Source organism: Zophobas morio, unplaced genomic scaffold (assembly GCF_036711695.1).
Source record: "Zophobas morio isolate AGI-343-1 ecotype UQ-CSIRO unplaced genomic scaffold, CSIRO_AGI_Zmor_V1 ptg000028l, whole genome shotgun sequence".
Lineage (NCBI taxonomy): Eukaryota > Metazoa > Arthropoda > Insecta > Coleoptera > Tenebrionidae > Zophobas > Zophobas morio.
Window position 1 is genome coordinate 1,173,916 of NW_026972133.1, and position 19,236 is coordinate 1,193,151.

At 43.2% G+C, this 19,236-nt stretch overlaps 3 protein-coding genes across 6 annotated transcripts; 1 reads left to right on the forward strand and 2 right to left on the reverse strand.

The window, feature by feature from the left end:
* The first annotated feature begins 9 nt into the window (after positions 1–9).
* On the forward strand, positions 10–18,153 carry LOC135136969 (E3 ubiquitin-protein ligase lubel). Of its 4 annotated transcripts, XM_064066475.1 has the most exons (23): positions 10–93; positions 5,746–5,832; positions 8,242–8,392; positions 9,013–9,155; positions 9,204–9,347; positions 9,533–9,650; positions 9,699–9,859; positions 9,906–10,133; positions 10,187–11,075; positions 11,233–11,390; positions 11,519–11,698; positions 11,749–11,913; positions 12,005–12,373; positions 12,427–12,634; positions 12,681–15,586; positions 15,661–15,858; positions 15,906–16,190; positions 16,242–16,331; positions 16,380–16,727; positions 16,774–16,934; positions 16,987–17,133; positions 17,192–17,360; positions 17,921–18,153. In XM_064066475.1, the coding sequence occupies exons 1-23, from the start codon at positions 88–90 to the stop codon at positions 17,948–17,950; spliced, it is 7,341 nt and encodes a 2,446-aa protein (XP_063922545.1). In that variant the 5' UTR covers positions 10–87; the 3' UTR covers positions 17,951–18,153. The 4 variants fall into 4 exon arrangements, with proteins under 4 accessions (XP_063922545.1, XP_063922547.1, XP_063922546.1 ...); XM_064066477.1 differs by lacking the exon at positions 17,192–17,360 and having other exon boundaries at positions 16,987–17,155; XM_064066476.1 differs by lacking the exon at positions 16,987–17,133.
* LOC135136976 (protein suppressor of hairy wing-like) lies at positions 5,825–8,095 on the reverse strand. Its single transcript, XM_064066494.1, has 2 exons — positions 7,877–8,095; positions 5,825–7,817 (listed from the first exon to the last, which is right to left on the reverse strand). Exons 1-2 carry the CDS (start codon positions 8,009–8,011, stop codon positions 6,384–6,386), a joined length of 1,569 nt encoding a protein of 522 aa, XP_063922564.1. The 5' UTR covers positions 8,012–8,095; the 3' UTR covers positions 5,825–6,383.
* Positions 18,049–19,135, reverse strand: LOC135136979 (uncharacterized). The gene is made up of 3 exons (XM_064066501.1): positions 18,793–19,135; positions 18,496–18,745; positions 18,049–18,451 (listed from the first exon to the last, which is right to left on the reverse strand). The coding sequence occupies exons 1-3, from the start codon at positions 18,903–18,905 to the stop codon at positions 18,074–18,076; spliced, it is 741 nt and encodes a 246-aa protein (XP_063922571.1). The 5' UTR covers positions 18,906–19,135; the 3' UTR covers positions 18,049–18,073.
* Between the last annotated feature and the right edge of the window lie 101 nt (positions 19,136–19,236).

Below are 19,236 nucleotides of genomic sequence, written 5' to 3' on the forward strand. Positions count from 1 at the left end.
TGGCCGCAGTTTTCCGAACGCGTTCTCTTCGGCGATGTGCTCCGGGTGTCTGGAAGCCCTGCCCTGGTGAGGGAAGCCGCGGCCGACATGAACGTGAGTACCCCAACACCCCCGTAACGAACAACCCTCCGGTCTCGCCGCTCCACCGCGTAATCCAACAACCGTAAATATTTATACCCCAGTTTCGATGACTTCACTCAACCCAAATCCCGGTAATCGAACCACCAGGAAGCGATTCCCTCAAACTCGTACTCGTACAACTAACTCCTTTAACTCATACAACTTACCACCCCGAAATAAGCCGCAGTGATAATGTCTAATTATACCGAGGCGAGGACAGAGTGTTAAACTCGTTACTGTCACATTCGCACTCACTCGGTCCAAATAAACACCATAAACCAAATCTAAATAGTGGCTCGATAACGAATTTTATTCGCCTGGATTCCGACGATTGATGACTTCGTCGTATCGGAGTGGTTGGAATGTGGAAAGCTGGAAAGTCAAGATGGGTCCGCTGGCGGTGCGCTGGGTGGACACCAGGGGCTTCCGGGTGGAAGCATGTTGATGCGTAAATAAATTACGTCCATGTTTATTTTTAGGTTTGTCGTCCCACGAGTTTTCGGTGAAAGAGAGTCGAGTTGGAGCAAATCGGGTTCTTGGGTGCGGGGTTTTGTGCGTTTTGGGGGCGGCGGGAAATATCGTAAAAAAAGCATCATTGGCTTCTGTTTTTCCGCTTTTTTGTACGTTAAATATCAGAATCGCTTGAAAATCCGCACACTGATAAAGTAACGTATTTTACAGGTTCCTGTCTTTATTTAAATCAAAATATACTATATTCAATTTAAATTTAATTTCTGTCAGTGTTTATGCATTGTTAAAGATAGTTCTCGACGTTTAAATCAACAAGATTTATTGCTATTCGTCTCAAAAACAGATTAGGTATAATAACTACAAGGGCTTACATTTTACCCTTTTTTCTTAATTGTGTAGTCTTTCTTGAAAAGAAGTCTACACATACTAAAACAAAAGGGCAAAATGTAAGCCCGCCCACCCGCCCTGTCTCAATTGTGATGATTTTTTTTATTCGCCGTGAAGCAAGGGGGCGGAGCTTAACTGCAAAATACTTATTTCTTTGCAAGAAATTGAAAACATGTTTTTGAGTATCCTGTTGTTCAAAAAATTCTATGTATATTAAGAAAAAAACGCACAACATAAACCCCGCCCACCCACCCCATCTCAATTATGATGATTTTATAAATATACGTCGTATTTTTTTTATAACACGATACTCAAAAACATATTTTTAATTTCTTGTAAAGAAATAAGTATTATGCAGTTAAGCTCTGCCCTCTTGGTTCACGGCGAATAAAAAAAATCATCAGAATTGAGACAGGGTGGGTGGGCGGGGCTTATAATTTGTCTTTTTTTCTTAATATACATAGCCATCTTTTCATAACAAGCAACTTAAAACGTGGTTAAAATGGTACATTGTTGCAAGGAAATATGGATTTTGCAATTATGGAGCAGAGCCTAATTGCAAAATCGATATTTCCTTGGACAAATTTTCAATTTTAAACATGTTTTAAGGTTCGTGTCGTGAAAAGAAGTCTACACATATTAAAACAAAAAGACAAAATGTCAGCCCGCCCACCCACCCTGTGTCAATTGTGATGATTTTTTTATTCGCAGTGAACCAAGAGGGCGGAGCTTAACTGCAAAATACTTATTTCTTTAGAAGAAATTAAAAACATGTTTTTGAGTATCGTGTTGTTAAAAGAATTTTATGTTTATTAAGAAAAAAAGGCAAAATATTTACCCCGCCCACCCACCCCATTTCAAGTGTGATGATTTTTTTATTCTTAGAAACTCGAAACAGGTTTAAAATGGTAAATTTTTGTAAGGAAATGTGGATTTTGCAATTAGGCTCGACCCCTAGGTCTAGCAACGAATGAAGACTTCATTAATATTTAGATCAGACCAGGTATGGGTGGGGTTTAATGTTTGGATTTAATTTTTTCTTAATATACATAGTATTTTTTGAATAACACAAAACTCAAAAAAATGAGTCTTACATGGTAATTTTTTCTAGAGAAATAATAACGATTTTGCATTTAAATATCGGTCGTTTGGCTGTCGACAGTTAAAAAAAAATCATCACAATTGAGACAGGGCGGGTGGGCGGGGCTTATATTTTATCTTTTTTCTTAATACCTATACGTAGTCGTCTTTTCAGAACAAGAAACTTAAAACATGTTTTAAATGGTAAATCTTGTAGACAATTATGCAGTTAAGCCCCGCCCCTCGATCTGACAACGAATGAAAAATTCATCACAATTGAGAACTGAGATCAGGGCGAGTATGGATGGGGCCTAATCTCTGGCCTTATTTTTTTCTTAATATGCATAGTATTCTTTGATTGAATACTTAACACGATTGTCAAAAAGATGTTTTTAATTTCTCGTAAAGAAATAAAGATTTTGCAGTTAAGCTCCGCCCCTAGGCTCACGACGAATAAAAAAATATCATCAGAATTGAGACAGGGTGGGTGGGCGGGGCTTATCATTTGTCTTTTTTTCTTAATATACATAGCCATCTTTTCACAACAAGAAACTTAAAACATGGTTAAAATGGTACGTTGTTGCAAGGAAATATAGATTTTGCAATTATAGAGCGGCGTCTAATTGCAAAATCCATATTTCCTTATACAAATTTTCCATTTTAGACATATTTTAAGTTTCTTGTTGTCGAAATAAGTCTACACATATGTATTAAAACAAAAGGAAAAAATTTAACGCCGCCCACCCGCCCTGTCTCAATTGTGATGATTTTTTTATTCGCAGTAAACCAAGAGGGCGGAGCTTAACTGCAAAATACTTATTTCTTTACAAGAAATTAAAAACATGTTTTTGAGTATCGTGTCGTTCAAAGAATTTTATATATATTAAGAAAAAAGGCAAAATATTAACCCCGCCCACCCACCCCATCTCAATTGTGATGACTTTTTTATTCTTAGAAACTTAAAACACGTTTAAAATGGTAAATGTGGATTTTGCAATTAGGCTCCGCCCCTATGTCTGCCAGCGAATGGAACCTTCATTACTATTTAGATCAGACCAGGTATGGGTGGGGTTTAAGTTTTTCTTAATATACATAGCATTCTTTGACCAACACGATACTGAAAAACGTGTTTTTATAATAACTCGTAGAGAAAGAAGGATTTTGCAATTAAGCCCCGCCCCCATGACTCACGACGAATAAAAAAATCATCACAATTGACACAGGGTGGGCGGGCGGGGCTTATATTTTCTTTTTTTTCTTAATATACATGGCCATATTTTCGCAAGAAACTTAAAACATGGTTAAAATGGTACATTTTTGAAAGTTGAAGGAAATCGAAATTTCCGTATACAAATTTTCCAAAATATTAACCCCGCCCACCCACCCCACCTCAATTGCGATGATTTTTTTATTCTTAGAAACTTAAAACACGTTTAAAATGGTAAATGTGGATTTTGCAATTAGGATGTTTTTATAATAACTCGTAGGGAAATAAGGATTTTGCAGTTAAGCCCCGCCCCATTGACCCACGACGAATAAAAAAATCATCACAATTGGGATAGGGTGGGTGGGCGGGGTTTATATTTTCCTTTTTTTTTTCTTAATATACATGGCCATATTTTCACAAGAAACTTAAAACATGGTACATTTTTGCAAGTTGAAGGAAATCGAAATTTCTGTATACAAATTTTCCATTTTAAACATGTTTTAAGTTCCATGTTGTCAAAAGAAGTCTACACATATTAAAACAAAAAGAAAAAATTTAAGCCCACCCGCCCTGTCTCAATTGTGATGATTTTTTTATTCGCAGTGAAGCAAAAGGGCGGAGCTTAACTGTAAAATACTTATTTCTTTACAAGATATTAAAACATGTTTTTGAGAATCGTGCTGTTCAAAGAATTCTAAGTATATTAAGAAAAAAAGGCAAAATATTGACCCCGCCCACCCACCCCATCTCCATTGTAATGATTGTTTTATTCTTAGAAATTTAAAACACGTTTAAAATGGTCGGGAAATATGGATTTTGCAGTTAGGCTCCGCCCCTAGAGCTGCCAACGAATGAAAACTTCGTTACTATGTAGAACAAGGCAGGTATGGGTGGGGCTTAATTTTTTCTTAATATACATAGTACTCTTTGAACAACACGATACTCAGAAACATTTAATTTCTCGTGGAGAAATCAGGATTTTGCAGTTAAGCTCCGCCCTCTTGGCTCACGACGAATAAAAACATCGTCACAATTGAGACTGGGTGGGTGGGCGGGGCTTATATTTTGCCTTTTTTTTCTTAATATGTGTAGATATATTTCGACGACAAGAAACTTAAAACATGTCTAAAATGGTAATAATCAACTTAAATCCTCCATTTAATACTTACTTAGAATACCTGCACAATAAGTAGTTTTTTTATGTATTTATCTAGAAATAATAATAATAATAATAATAAACATGAAAATGTTCCCTACGTAGTGGACAAACGTCTAAACACTTCAAAACTGACACAAGCCAAACCAGGAAAACGTCTTTCTGTTACAAAATAGAACAAAACACTTTTTTTTTAATACTTGTAGTTTTTCTTTACAAAAACCCTCCAATTTATTATAGTTTGGCCACGGAAGCTACTTAAAAATTGATTGCTACATCGCAACAAATGCTGAACTGCGTACTACTGACTACAGAGAATAGTTTCAATGGATCAGTCAATCTCTTCTAAACCAATAACAAAAATTACGAAGCCAGTAACAAATTTTAGTAACAAGTTTTCACAACAAAGATAATAATAAACCGTTTATGCTTTTTGCCAACTAATTTTGGCACTCGGCCAAGTTGTATCTGATCGAAGTGTGACAAATTAAGCACTTCTTCTGCATTAAAATCTATTAACGTAATGAAAAATAAGTCGAAGGCTACTTTCGCTGAACTTTCCTCGCACCTGAAGTGCAATCCAACAAATCCCGCTTCTTTGAAAAATTATTAAATTTCATCATACTTCGATAACCCTGAAATCTCTCAAAGTCCAATTGTAAAATGTCGTTACACAATTTTGATTTTTTTCCCAAAATCTGGACGTCTGGGGCGAAAACTGAACACGGATTCATAATCCACAAGACGAAGTAATAATTATTCGGCAAAATTGTAAGATGACGTCATCAGTTGGAGGGGGGGAATAAACGGAAAACTACTAAATCATTTTTTTTTAGTTTTTCAATTATTTGCATTTTTTTTAATTGTAATCCATATAATTAAAAAAATGCAGGCGGATTCATAAACTATAGGTTCAGGAGTGTTATTTTATAAAATTTACATTTCGGCGCCAGTATTCATCGAATTTTTTAATTTTTTTGTCTCAAAATCTAGTGTGGAGAAATGAGTTTTTCTCAGTTTTGCTTAATTTTGGAAAATCGGTTAACAGGAAGATTTTCTGGAGACGGGTTTTTCTTAGTTTTTATATTTTTAATGGTTTTGGTGTATTTTTTATATCTCCCACACGCTTGCCGCCGAACGCATTTTATACAGCTACGACTTTACGTCAACGCTGTATTTTTAGATTAATCGTCCCACGTCCGGACCGTGTCACAGTGATACATTTTTTCTCAAAAAATATTTATTGTGATTAATATAAAATACAAATGATATGAAATAAATAAAACTAATGACATTATAACTATTACATTTTTTTTGTTTTCAGAATAAAAACGATAACAAATGGAGGCCGATGGCCATTTCCAACCCATCCACGCGCCTAAGACTCGCCAGAAACATGCCACAGTGGGTGGTAAGTAAATGAGGATAAAATTCGAAATGAGTTTTAAAGCTTAAAAATCGAAAATAATTACTACAAGCTTATCATTAACAGTACAGTGTCCGAGTTTTTAAACTAATTTTTTTGGTTTTGCAAATTACGTAATAATCAGTTCAAGAAAGGAAAGTATAAAATCGCGCCTAATCTAGAGAATTAAAATTGAATACATATTGATATATACAAAAACTAATTGATGCTTAAGACTTATCCTACGAATTGAAATAAATATAGTGGACAAATTAATGCTTTTGTTTAAAATTAATAACTGTGCCTTTATATTCGAGGGGTGCTGACACCCATACAACGAAATCTATCTATTACACAAAATATTGCAGTATCATTTTGATTCGCTTGGTGTTACAGGCTATGAGACATCTTCAGGAACAGAGGACGAATCCTCAACTGACAATTGTACATGTTTTAATACAATTACGTTAAACAAAATACTTTCGGTATAAAATATAAAATAAAACTCACGTGGTGCCCTTTCTGTTATCAAAATCTGTAATATAAAATTTTAAGGCTCAGTTTTCGCTTCCGTTATCTGAAGTTGACTCTTCCTCCACTCTGGGCTCTTCTTTCACGATGTCCATTTCTATTTCCATTTCTTCTTCATTATTGCTCATTTTGTTGTCGTCTTGATTGTCCGATTTTTTTTCTACGTCCTGTACTTTTTCCTCGTCCGACTCCGTCTCCTTCTTCACGTTCACCTTCTCCTTCTCCTCCTCGCCCTTTGCGTATCTATTCCTACCGAATACTTTATATTTATAACCGATATCGTCGCGCAAGTGCAGTTTCCTGTGCAACTGCATGTACGACTGCGTTGAGAATTCTCGATTACAAATATCACACTTGGCGTTCTTCATCCCTTTAATAAAGTACTTCTTTTTACTCTTCTGGTTGTGTTTGCGAACTTTGTGTCTCAACAGCCCCGAAGGACTATTAAACTGTCTATGGCAAATCTCACAAGTTAAATCAGTCGATTCTTTCGTAGTTTCTTGCTCAGTCGCGGGCCTCTCGCTCGGTGGAGGCTCGTTCTTAAAATCGTTCAAAGTCAAAGACGTGTCCAAAGGATCCGACTCCCCCTTGTGGTACTTCATGCAAGCTTCATACTCAGCCCGGACGATAAACTGGTTGCAGCAGTAGTCACACTTGAATGGAAATTTCCCCATGTGAAAATTCTTAATATGATGCTTCAGCGTCACCCTGGACGAAAACTGCTTCTGACAAGTCTCACAGTTAAAATCCAGCGACGAAAACAACTGCGGGGAAAGGAAATGTTCACCTGAACTACTAAAATTGTCGTCTTGTTTTGGTAAAATAGGAACGTAGTTGCTGAAGGAGCCTTTCGCCTCGGCGTGTTTACCATTCGGAGTCCCGTTCGTGCGCGACGCGATCTTCATCGCCGAAATAACATCCTCCCAGTCGTTCACGCCGTTCTCACCTTGACTTTCGTCGTCTTCGGAGCAACACTCGTCGCCGAGCCCGAAATCCGTGGGGTCGATCTCCACGCTCAGCTCCTCGCTCTTACTTTCAGTCAGCAGCTGACTCACGCTGAGGTTCTTGGACGATTCGGGCGACATAGGAACATACTTCTGGAACGTGTTGTTGATGTTGAGGAACACGTTCTGGTTCGTGTCCTTGCTTTTGGTGTTCTCCGGCGACCCGATCGGGTTAAGCGAGGGCGTCGGCACCACGTTGAGGAACACGTTCTGGTAGGTGTTCTGGTTCTGGGGGCCCACCACGATTTTGATGTATTTCTGGTTCGGGAGCATCATGTACGCGTTGGACTGCCCCGCGTCGTTCTTGCTCGACTCCGACTCCTTGTTTTTGGTCAATAAAGCCACGTAACTCTTCAGCATAGTGGCGGATTGGACGCATTGTTTTTTGAACATGTAAGCGATGTTCAAGCGCTTTATGCAAGGGTGGCACAGCAGCGGCTTGAAAACCTTCCATTCCTGAAAATAGAACGAATAAAAGCGGGTTTTCGCTGAGGGACGACCAAAAATAAACATACCACTTCAGATACACACTGCTGAAGTTTACTCATTAAAGTTTCACTCGGCTCATTTTCTATGTGCTCTAAATCGATGAGATTCTTGTCGTATTTGAGGCAAACACGGCAAAAGTTCGGTAGGGTATACATCGTCATGTAAAACTAAACATAAATATCAATAAAAAGCTCAATAAAGTTCAAACGGGCTGTCAAAGCTTTGTCAACCACGGCGCCATGTTGCGAAAACAAACTAGGGAGATCCGGTGCTGCCAACGCCACCGCCGCGAAACTCCCTAGATTTTTATTTTAAATTACTCCTTGTTCCGCGATTTATTTTTAGATTGGGCTTGGAATAATGCGTATTGTTACTATTTCCGGGTTTTCAGTACAAAAGCGGGTCAGGGGCGCCGCCTCCGCCCGTTCCGCTGGAAGAGAAGACCCACCCGCCATTTTCCAAAAATCTGCCAGAGCCGGACTACGAAGTGATCGAGTTCGGGCAGCAGTATTCAAACGCCCCGCCACTACCCATAAAAAACGGTACGTCAACCTCCACCCAACAACCTACTTGTTACTTTTGTTTTAATGAATCATTTCTCGTTACCATCTCTCCCAAACCTTTTTTTTTAATAATAATAATAATAATAACATTAACAATCACTGCTTTCATTCAATGCATGATTTTGTTCTAAATTGTTATGAATCTAAACCAAATACAACTGTTTTTTTTTTCTAAATACACAACGTTTAAAAAGTGACATAATAATGCTATAACAAAAATATCACGCTATGTGACAATAAAGATAACAACCTTGTTGACAATTACATAACTTTGTTATGTTATTGCAACATAACCACGCCGTGCTTTGTTTGTTTTCTCATCACTTTTCTTTTAAATAAATAACGTAACCCAACAGAGTCGAAGCGCGATGGTAAACACTCTGCTTTTTTTTCTAAAAGTGACATAATAATGTTATAATAAAAATAGCACGCTATGTAACAATAACAGATAACAACCTTGGATAACACTCATGACAGTTACATAACTTTGTTACGTTACTGCAACATAACCACGAGGACCACGACGTTTAAATAAAAATTTGCCAAGATTGTGACGTCATAAGGAGCTTTGTTTTTAAATAAATAACATAACCCAACAGAGTCGAAGCGCGATGGTAAACACTGCCAACTGTGCGGGTCCTCCAACCCATCCGTCAGGTGCGACCATTGCGTCCAGATCTTCTGCCTTTCGTGCGACGACATGTACCATCGCCACCCCAAGCGTCAAACCCATGTCCGGAGGGTAAGTCGCTCTGGACGCTTTAATTGTCGAGTGCAAGTGTCTCTTCAGGCTATGGAGTCGGCTATCCGCCCCCCTCTGCCCCCCAAAGGAGAGACCCACTCGGCCCCCGTGCCGCCCCCTCGCCGCCACCGCCGCGCCGGCTCCATCGGGCCGTCCCCATGTCCCAGCCCCACCCCTCTCAGACACAATCAGGTAGGAACGCAGTGTTGTCCCAGCTAACAACTCTTCTATTGTACATATCTTTGAATAAATAAACGAATCGAAGCCTTATATTGTGTACATTTCGCTAGCTTTCACCCCCCTCTTAATAATAAACCTCAGCTTAGAGCTTAAAGGACAAAGAGAAACGTGGAGCGATAATCGAGGCGTATTTTTAGGGGGTACCCACCCTCCCCAGGAAGGACAATAGCTTCTCTTTCAAAGAGAAGATGAATAATTTGAAACGGATGGTGGGGGCAAGGCCCCTCCCGCCGACGCCGGTCTCGCCCAATCACAGTGAGTAACGTGGAAGAGTGTGACGTAAGTCAACCAATCGGTTTGCAGCTCGACAGGTGTCGCCGAGTCCGCCGAGGCTGGATCGGTACAACCGCGGCTTTGACGCACCAAGTCCGAGTCCCTCGTTGCAGCAGAGGTATAGACAGCACCAGCTGGCGATGAGGGGGACCACGCCCAATTTGTCGAGCCCCGGCTCCGACTTCGACAAGGTACTACTCATACTTAATTAAAAAAAAATGAAACGAAAAATTGCAGCCCCCTAGTCGGGATAGCGGCTACCCGGACTGGGAAAACGAGCAATGGAACAACTCGCGGTTCCGGTCTGGGAGCATCTCGGGCTCGGAAAGCGGTAGTCGCTTGAGGAAACTCAGCAACACGTCGTGTCCGCCGCCCAGGAGTATGCCCCATAGCGCGTCGGTCTTTGACTTGAATAATACCATGCCGCATCACCACCACCATCACGGCTTCATGCCCATGCAACAAGTACTAACTACTAGTGCGGTTTGCAAATTGGTACTATAGTGGTACTATTTCAGGCGCAATCCATGGCGCAGTTGAACTGTCCCACGTGTTACCAGGGCCAGTGGGTTGACTGCGCGATGTGTGATCAGAGAACTGGGAGCAACTTGAGTTTGAATGTGGCGCCGGGACCATACCCGGTTAACCCCATGTGGATGGGTACTTGGCATGGTCCGCCTCCGAGCGCCATGTACCCGTACCCCGTACCCATGGGACACGTGCACCACCACTCCCGTCCACCCTCACCCACCCACAGCATCAAATCCCGAAAATCGTCTATGAGCAAGAAGAGTCGCAGGAAGTACCACGAGAGTGACGACGAAGACGAAATTGAAGAAAGAAGATCGATTTTCAGTCACAGTGAAAGAGAAAGGAAGAGGTACCCGGAGAGGCAACGCTCGAATCGCGAGACGGCGTCCATACCGAGAGAAGTACCACCACCAAGAAGGAACACCATTGACAGGATCGAACGAGTGTCCAACATAAGACGCGGATCGTCCAGCGAGAGCGACGACGAACACTCAGAAAGTCAAAAAGAGAACGAACTTAACAGAAAAACCTTCCCCGAGACCGCAATTGAAGAAGTAAAAGTGGAACCAGAGGAAGACGACGTTAAAGTACTACCAGAAGTACCGGCGTTGAGCTGGGAGTGCGAGCACTGTACCTTCGTCAACGAACCCGGAACCAAAGTATGTCTGATCTGTTGTAAAACAGCCACCATTAACGTAAAACTCGTGCAAAGCGAAGAAGTGCTGAAACCCCAGCCCAAAGTCAAGTCCTCAGAGCAGAAACTGCAAAGAAGTCGCTCGAGTGACGACTATAGTAAAGATTACAGCGAGACTGAGTCGCTATTGAACAAACTCGGCAAGTTAAAAACGAACGAAGTTAAAGAAGAAGAGAAGAAAGGTAGGGGTAGAAAAATTTCCTTTTGGCCGGGCACAAAATTCTCTATAAATAAACAAAACTAGACCAGTCCTTGTGTTGTTTTTAGTCCTTAGTCTGCGTGATCTAATCTACTAAATAAATTCTGTGGTTGCGATAGTAACTTTTCCTGTTGTTACAGGAAAAGAAGACGTGTCTGCTAGTGCGAGTGAAATGGATGACAAAGCTCCTGCGGAAAGTGTTAGTGGTGTTAAAAGTGTCGGTACCGCGGATGATAGTGCTAAAAGTGATAAAGTGACCACCGGAACGTCGCCGCCCCCGCAAAACATGTCCACACAAGTACTTATTCTATAGACGGTTCAGCGTCTGGCAGTACCGAATTGTCAGTAACAGGACGATTGAATTGTAGCCGGTTCAACCCTTCTGTCACTGACTCTGTCTTCACTTAGTGACTCTTCCATTTCTAGACCTACGAGGACGTCCCTCAGGACGCTCCTAAATCCCCCCGTGGCCGCCCCACCAGCCGGAACAATCGCCGAAGAGACCTCCGCCGCTCCAACTCCCTCCACATGACAAGCGCCCGCCGCAGCTCCGAGTGGTCTCTGCGCAGATCCTCCAGCCGCCAGTCCTTCACCACCGACTCTCAGGTTTACACAAATCACCGTCGTAGACCCGCTCTAACACTCATTCTATCTAGAGCTTGCCAGGTAGTAGAGAGCAAAGTCCTTCGCCCTACGATTACGGAGACGAGAACGTAGAGCGTCTCCTGTCGAGGGATCGAAGACCCACAATGAACCGATCCTATTACAGCATCATGGATCTGCGCAAGCCCGAACTCTACCGGGAACCTCCATTTTACAGGGTGCTTTTCTTTGCAATATAAGGCTTTGATTTGACTGTGTTGCTTGATCCCCCTTTTAGTACCGGGGCTTTGACGGTTTTTTCTCCCACAGAACGACTATCCAAGTCACCGCGCACGCGCCGACTCGTTGGACTTCACCGAGAACGGGTTTCACAGCTTCAAGTCGCAGGGGATGGAGCTGGTCAAGCTGCTGCGGGAAGCCGAGCAGTACAAGTACACGGCCGACGAAGTCCAGGCGGCTCTGAGCCACTGCAAAGATATGAACCCGATTGATTGGTTGCGCCAGAATTGGGACGCCACTATCGCGAGTGTTCAGACCCTGGCGACCCAGATGGGGCGCGAGGGTCCCATGAACATCGTGGGTACGGTATCGGAGGAGGAGGCCAGAGCTGCACTGAGACTACACAAGGGGAACTTGTGGCCGGCCGTGACCGAGTGCGTGGAACAAAGACAACGCAAGGTACTACCTTGAGCTTTAAAGTTTGAATCTGGTACTAATTTGAGTGAGTTTAGTACGCGGAGTTGGCGTCGAGAGGGGACTTCAGCCGAGAGGACATCCTCACGGTACTTACCGCGAACCACGGTGACTTGGAAGCCGCGTTTAACGAGCTGAGTAAGACTCAACTCAAGCCGTTTTTAATGCGGATTTGGGGACCGCCCGTCGGTACGGAGAACGAAGCAGGTAATCAGGGGGCGACTTTGGAGAAAATAAGGGGCGAAGGTAAGTTCACCACGACCGTAGTACCTTTTTCACTCAAAACTTGTAGATGTTGATATTGAGCGAAGCGATAAGGAAATGGCCAAAGCGGTAAGTCCCACTCATAGTAAAACGCCCCCTATTCAAACCCCAGAAGAGGAATTAAAAAAAACTCAAAATTTTGAAACTCTCGACACTATAGAATCCGAAGTTTTAAAAAACTTACAAGATATTAACAACCTTAGTGATAGTTTAGAAGTTAGTGACGTTAAAGAACCCCCCGTTAAAACTAAAGTTTACGTGGAGAAAAGTAGTACGGTAATCCAAGTGCTAGACCATAACTATGACGTTCCTGAAGCTGAAAGAGACGAGAAAGTCGAGTCGGACTACAGCGACACGGAGAGCAGCGATGAAGGAAATCGGCCGGAGGACTTCGTGGATGCTGTGAGTGAAGTCCCGAATCAGTCCATACACATGCCGCTGTCAAAAAGAAAGAGCATTAGTACTTTGAATATCACTTTGAGTAGTACCGGAGAACCCGAGAAGGTTGAACCCGCTCCTAAAGCCATACCTTTGGTTAAAAGTAGCACCGAAATTAGGATGGTTCAACCTGGGACTTCCAAAAGTACCGACGACGTTGTACTTGAAAGTACTGCCGCTATCAAGTTGCAAAATAAAGCACCAAAAAACGATGACGTGGAGGTCTCGCAGGGTAAACCAAAGCAGAATCTGGAGACCTCCGACGAGCAACTTAAAGGTGGTTCTGAACGTACTGTTCAAGGAAAAGAAAATCAAGCGTTAAGTTCTTCATCTAATTTAGCTGGTACTAGTTTGGAAGCAGGAGACATAAGTGGTACTCTTGAAGATGATTCGAATACTATAAATGCTGAAGCTGACCAAGTTGATTCTAAAGAACCGCAGTCGAAAATTCAACAAAATCTGATTTCTGATTCAAATGACACTGAGGCACAAAAATTTGCAAAAGAAGATTCCTCTATGGTTTCAGCAGTTAACGACAATGTTGAAAATGTAGACTTAGAAGAAGCAAAAATGGAACAAATTGTTGATAAAGAAACTTTTAGAGAGCAGAAAGAAGAGGCTCCAAGTACGAACCAAACTGTGGAGGTACCAAATTTGTCGGAACCGTCACTTGAAAGTACAACCTCTGAAGTAAAAGTTGAAGAACCAGAACTTATTAAAGATCAAGAATTGAATACAGAGGTTGTAACTCTTGACGATGCAGCTTCTATAAATAAAGAAGTTACAGAAGATCTAGAGACTGCAGCAGAATCAAAATCATCTGTAAATACAGACATCGAAAGAACAGAAAGTCCTTCAGCTGTGTCAAGCTTACCTCCTAAAACTCTAGAGACCACTAGAACCAAAAGCCCCTCTACTTTAACTACGAAAACTCCAAAACCTCTTTCTCCAGCTCGATCTCCTACTATTCTAGAACCCCCTAGAACCAAGAGTCCTTTACCTGTGTCAACCCTATCTCCTAATGTTCTCAGGACGACTGAAACCAAAAGCCCTTCACCCATAGCCCAGAATTACCTAAAATCTCTTTCCCCGTCGAGACTGTCTCCTGGTATTCTAGAAGGCGTCCGAACCAAAGCACCAAATGTTCTAAAAACGTCCGAATCATCCTTCGATCTCTCCGAAGACCCCACCAAAAAGACTCCATCGCCGCTGCCCCCAGCCACCACAGACGAAAGTAGCGCAAAATCGGCACCCGAAAAACCAGACGGCATAGCATCCCCAACCCTCGACAGCAAACCCCCTCTAACCAAAAAACAGAAAAAGTCCCAAAAACGGGCAAAACGCCGGGCCCAAAGAAGAGCGGCTCGCCGGGGTTCCTCCAGTACCACGGAATCGAGCAGCGACAAACCGTCCACTGAGACCGACAGCGAACCCGTGAAGGAAGAAACCAAAGAAGAAATAAAACAAGAACCTGCGGCGGCGACCTTCACCCCAGCGCCAGAAAGCATTGAACCCCATCCAAAAACGTCAACAACAGTACAAATAGCACAAAATAAACAAACCGTACTTCCTGTTCCGCCTAAAAGACCGTCCAGAATACCGATTTCGCGTCAGCGATCTATTTCGAAGAGTGACCCGAAGTCGCCAGATGTGCAATCTGGTAGTAAAATACCGATTAAAACTGGCACTAGCCAGATTCCGGTTAAAAATAAACAAAGCGATAACAATCAAGGCGAGAGAGAGAATAAGAGTGAGGTTAACGACATCGCTGCCGCGAAAGCAACAAACAAGGAAAAAAGTGGCATCCCTGTGAAGAACAACGAAGTAGAAGAAGAAAAGGGGAAAGCGGATGTGGTTGCTGCGGTTGTAAATGAAGAAACCGAACCACCGAGCAGCGAAAAACCGGCGGAAGATGCGTCCAAGAAAACCGAAGAAGAAGACAAAGGGAGTGAGCGACCCTTGATCCAGAAGCGCACGTCTGAAGAAATCGAACAAGAGATGAAGCAAGGCGTCCAGGTGGTCAAAGACATGAACAAGCAGCTAAGCGGTAGTCACAAAAAAGGCAGCTTGAGTTCTTTCCGCAACAGCTCGGTGGAGTCCACCACGAGTTCTAAGCAACTCTCGTACACGAAATCGCTAGACAACGATAGTGACTCGTCAGTTTCTGATAGTAACGTGGAGGAATTGCTCGACCCGAGCACTGACGAAGACAGCTACGAGGACTTTGAAGAGTACGACGAAGTGGAGGAATCGGACACCGAGGATTACAACGAGTTCGATAAAAAGAATAGCGAGATTGTGAACTCTTTGAATATCAATTTGAAGCAAATTAGTGCGAAGGTGAAGAAATTGACTACGAATTTGAAGGACCAGAAAGGGAGTGACTACTATGAGGAGACGTGTGAGTCGGAGGAGTACGAGTCGGAAGAAGAGGAAGACAATAAAATCGATATAAACGTTGAAGTTAAACAACCGAGTGAGATTGAAGTGATGGAGGTAAGATTTGCCCCCGTGATTTTCATGTTGTTGGTACTTTTTTGACGTTTAGTTAAACATTAAAATCCTCTTAGAGACAGGCGCGGAGGTTCTTAGCCGAGGGTCAAGTCGACAATTACCAACAAGCGGAGTTGGCTGTGAGTCTCATGGCGCTCAAGTTCTCGACGGAAGAAGCGCTAGAGGCTGTTAAGGATTGTCCGACTTTGGATGCAGCGATTGCGTACTTGCAACAAGATTGTGAGTTGTGTGCTGGGAAGTACCCTGTGAACCAGGTGATTGTCTAGGTTCACGTAGGAACCATCTAACGGTGTCGTTCTAGATCGTGTCGATGTTGAAATGTACCCACCGGTGTTGCCAAGAGTGCGCCAAAAACTACTTCACTGTCCAAGTCACCGATAGGTCCATTATGGATTGCACTTGTCCTTTTTGTAAACAACCAGAGCTCACTAGTACCGAGACTTCTGAAGACGACGTCTCCGACTATTTCGCAAACTTAGACATTCTTCTGAAGGGTATTCTAGACGCCACCGTCCACGAGCTATTCCAAAGAAAACTAAGAGACCGGACTTTAATGCAAGACCCTAATTTCAAGTGGTGCGTCAAAGTAAGTAAACCCTGTGTCACCACACCACGTTTGTTACAATAACCTTGATAGTGTTCGTCGGGCTTCATCGCCAATCCTCGCCAAAGAAGACTTGTCTGTCCGGACTGCAAAGCCATGACGTGCGCCAATTGTGGCCGAGCGGTGCGTACCAAATTCGTCACAATAGTCAAACTATAAAATCAATTCTAGTGGGAAAAGCAACACGAAGGTATAAGTTGCGAAAAATTCGCAGAGTGGAAGGACGCCAACGACCCCGAGAATCAAGCCACTGCAGTCGCCAAACACCTCGCCGAGAATGGCATCGACTGCCCTAAGTGTAAATTTCGGTACTCCCTGGCTCGCGGGGGCTGCATGCATTTCACCTGCACCCAGTGCAAGCACGAATTTTGCTATGGGTGCGGAAAACCGTTCATGATGGGGGCCAAGTGCGGGGTGAGCCAGTACTGCGCCAAACTGGGTCTGCACGCCCACCACCCCCGTAACTGTTTGTTCTATTTGAGGGACAAAGAGCCCGCGGAACTGCAGCGACTGCTCAAAGTAAGTCACTTGAGACACTCAATCGGGATTACCCATTTTTTTCCAGGAGCACCACGTCCACTTCGACACTGACGCCCCCGCCGACAAGGAGGACAACGCCAGCGCCGCCGCCAAGTGCGCCATTCCCCTGCAGCGCGAGACCCCCAGCGGGCTCGTGGACACCGTCTGCAACAACGAGGTGACCCCGGGCCAGGGCGGCCTCTGCAGGTAACTATCCCGTCAGCGGCGATTCCACCCGAAATGACCCGATTGCACGCAGGATGCATTATTTTGAGTATTTGTGTAAATTGATACGAAAGCACGGCCTCGAAACGATCGATCTCTTATCCGCCGACGACCTCGAAACGGTCGTCAGACGCGCCGCCAAGAAACTGCCGCCGAACGCTTACGGGACGCCCCGGGAAATGTACAGATTCCGTCTGTATCAGGTACTCCCCCTAATCGAATTGTGTTTGTGTGCGTAGGCTGCATTACATCGAGTATTTAGTTGGGCTCATTGGCAGACACAAACTGGACCCGATCACGATCCTGGACTTGGTGGAGGTGAGTCAGGAGTTGAGGAGGCGCGGCAAAGACTTGCCAGAACGGTCGGCGACGTGTAACGACCAGGAGTATAGAAATTTGTGCGTGAAGGTAGGTGGCGTAGGCTTGGCACGTGCCACTCACGTGACGGTGCGCTAGTGCGTAACTGGGGCTTCTGGCTGAGTTAGTCTGTCAATGTGCCCAACTGTGTAGTGGACCCCTACTAACTTCCGGCCCTGCGGGGGCGCCGACAGATGGGAGGATAAGTATTTCCAGCGCTGCAGGAATTGTACACGAGATAATAGAATTCTACTATTATTAAATCTTTATTCACTAGAAAAATATACAAATATGCCTATGAATTAGTATTTGGTGTCTTTTTAATGGCAAACGTGTAAAACATACTTTACACACGTACTTAATTATTTTTATTGCTAATTTATCGTCGTAAACAGGCTTAAAAAAGTGTATACATTAAAATATTTTGATAATCAACTTGTAATTTCTTATCACTACATAAATAACAAATTTAAACAACAAGATATCGATAATTTGTTGAAACAACTGTCAAAGTCACCATACCCCATCTGACGGTGCATCAGGTGTGCCCGCGCTTACGGTACTTGCATGTCACGCTACCACAAATTTGTGTTTAAACGAGCGATTTTCAGATTGTCAAGGAACAAATTCCACTGGATTGAACATATTCTAACAAGCCTTAAACTTTCCTAACTGAAGAAATTTTCCACCAGCTAATACAGTGTGATTGTTTTAAATGTTATTTTATAAATAAAATATCTTTAGTAGGTTTTTATTCATTCATTTTATTTAGCCAGCGACTGCAAAAACTGTGCCAGGTTATTTTTAGGCGCCTTAAGCTGACTGCTTTGTTTCAACATCGAGTTCAACTTTTTAAGATTCTTCTTCTTCTTCTGGTTCTCCCTCTGTTTAAGAATGGGGTTATTCAAAACCCTGTTTACACACTCTTGATTGTCATTTTCGTTCTGTTTACTATTCACGTTAGCACGTTTGGCTGACACCACAGCCTCCTTTTGCAACCCACAAAACTTATCCTTCTTCTTGTTTTTCTTTTTTTTAGCTCGACCCTGTATAGGTTGATTCGCGTTAACATCAACGCGCACCTTCACGGGTTTATTAAGAACATAAGTCGCCTTTTTCTGACAAAAAGTACACGTAACAATCTACAACAACCCCGTTACGACAGTCACAACTTGTAACTCCATACCAGTCGATTCCCCGGCGTGAGGTCATTCTTTTTTAAATACTTCGCTTGGAATTTAGTCAACGGCTGCTTTCGTTTCGCTTTTTTTAGAAGTTTTTGTGCAAATTTCGACTTCTTTGTTTCCGGAGCCACGGCGTAGGACGCCCCGCTTTGTCGTAACTTGAGACAGCATTTGCGACACCTGGGATCGTATTTACTGTGACCCCCTTCTAAATTAATCTTGGTTTGGAGTTGCGAAATCGTAAACTTCGACCTACAATCGTCTATTAATAAACCGTCGAGGTGGAAATGATTACTTACGCGTAGTACGACTTTAGCACGCTGAGGGTATTTGGGACCTTTTCGGTTACGTCGTGAAGGTACTGGATCGTGTTTTTGTACAACGCGGTGGCTATTTCTTGCGTTAATTCCATTTCTACGTAACCTCACTTTTTCTCGACTGTTAGCCACGCGAGTCGTCATTGTCGGTAAAACAGGAATTTGCTTTATGCGACGCCACGCCCTCTATGGCGCCATTTCAAAATCGCCCAACCGTTCCAGCGGGTGTTTGGCGCCGATTTTCGTTGTCGTGGTGTTTTTCGGGGTGCGGGTGCCCCTTTTGGGTTCGGGGGCGCAGTCCCGGGTTGTTCGGCGCGTGGGGGTGCCAATGGTGGTAAATATTGATCTTTCGGCCGTCCACATGGTGACGTAAAGAATCACGCCACTATCCCTCCCACTCTTCGGGCGTTCTGATTGGCCGACGCC

Coding starts and splice junctions, on each gene's coding strand:
- LOC135136969 (XM_064066475.1), top strand. Junction 16,191..16,241: donor ATTTCAAGTGGTGCGTCAAA/GTAAGTAAACCC, acceptor TAACCTTGATAG/TGTTCGTCGGGCTTCATCGC. Junction 16,728..16,773: donor AACTGCAGCGACTGCTCAAA/GTAAGTCACTTG, acceptor ATTTTTTTCCAG/GAGCACCACGTCCACTTCGA.
- LOC135136979 (XM_064066501.1), bottom strand. CDS start 18,905: ATGGAATTAACGCAAGAAATAGCCACCGCGTTGTACAAAAACACGATC. Junction 18,746..18,792: donor GTGCTAAAGTCGTACTACGC/GTAAGTAATCAT, acceptor AGACGATTGTAG/GTCGAAGTTTACGATTTCGC. Junction 18,452..18,495: donor TCACGCCGGGGAATCGACTG/GTATGGAGTTAC, acceptor GGGTTGTTGTAG/ATTGTTACGTGTACTTTTTG.
- LOC135136976 (XM_064066494.1), bottom strand. CDS start 8,011: ATGACGATGTATACCCTACCGAACTTTTGCCGTGTTTGCCTCAAATAC. Junction 7,818..7,876: donor AGCAGTGTGTATCTGAAGTG/GTATGTTTATTT, acceptor TTCTATTTTCAG/GAATGGAAGGTTTTCAAGCC.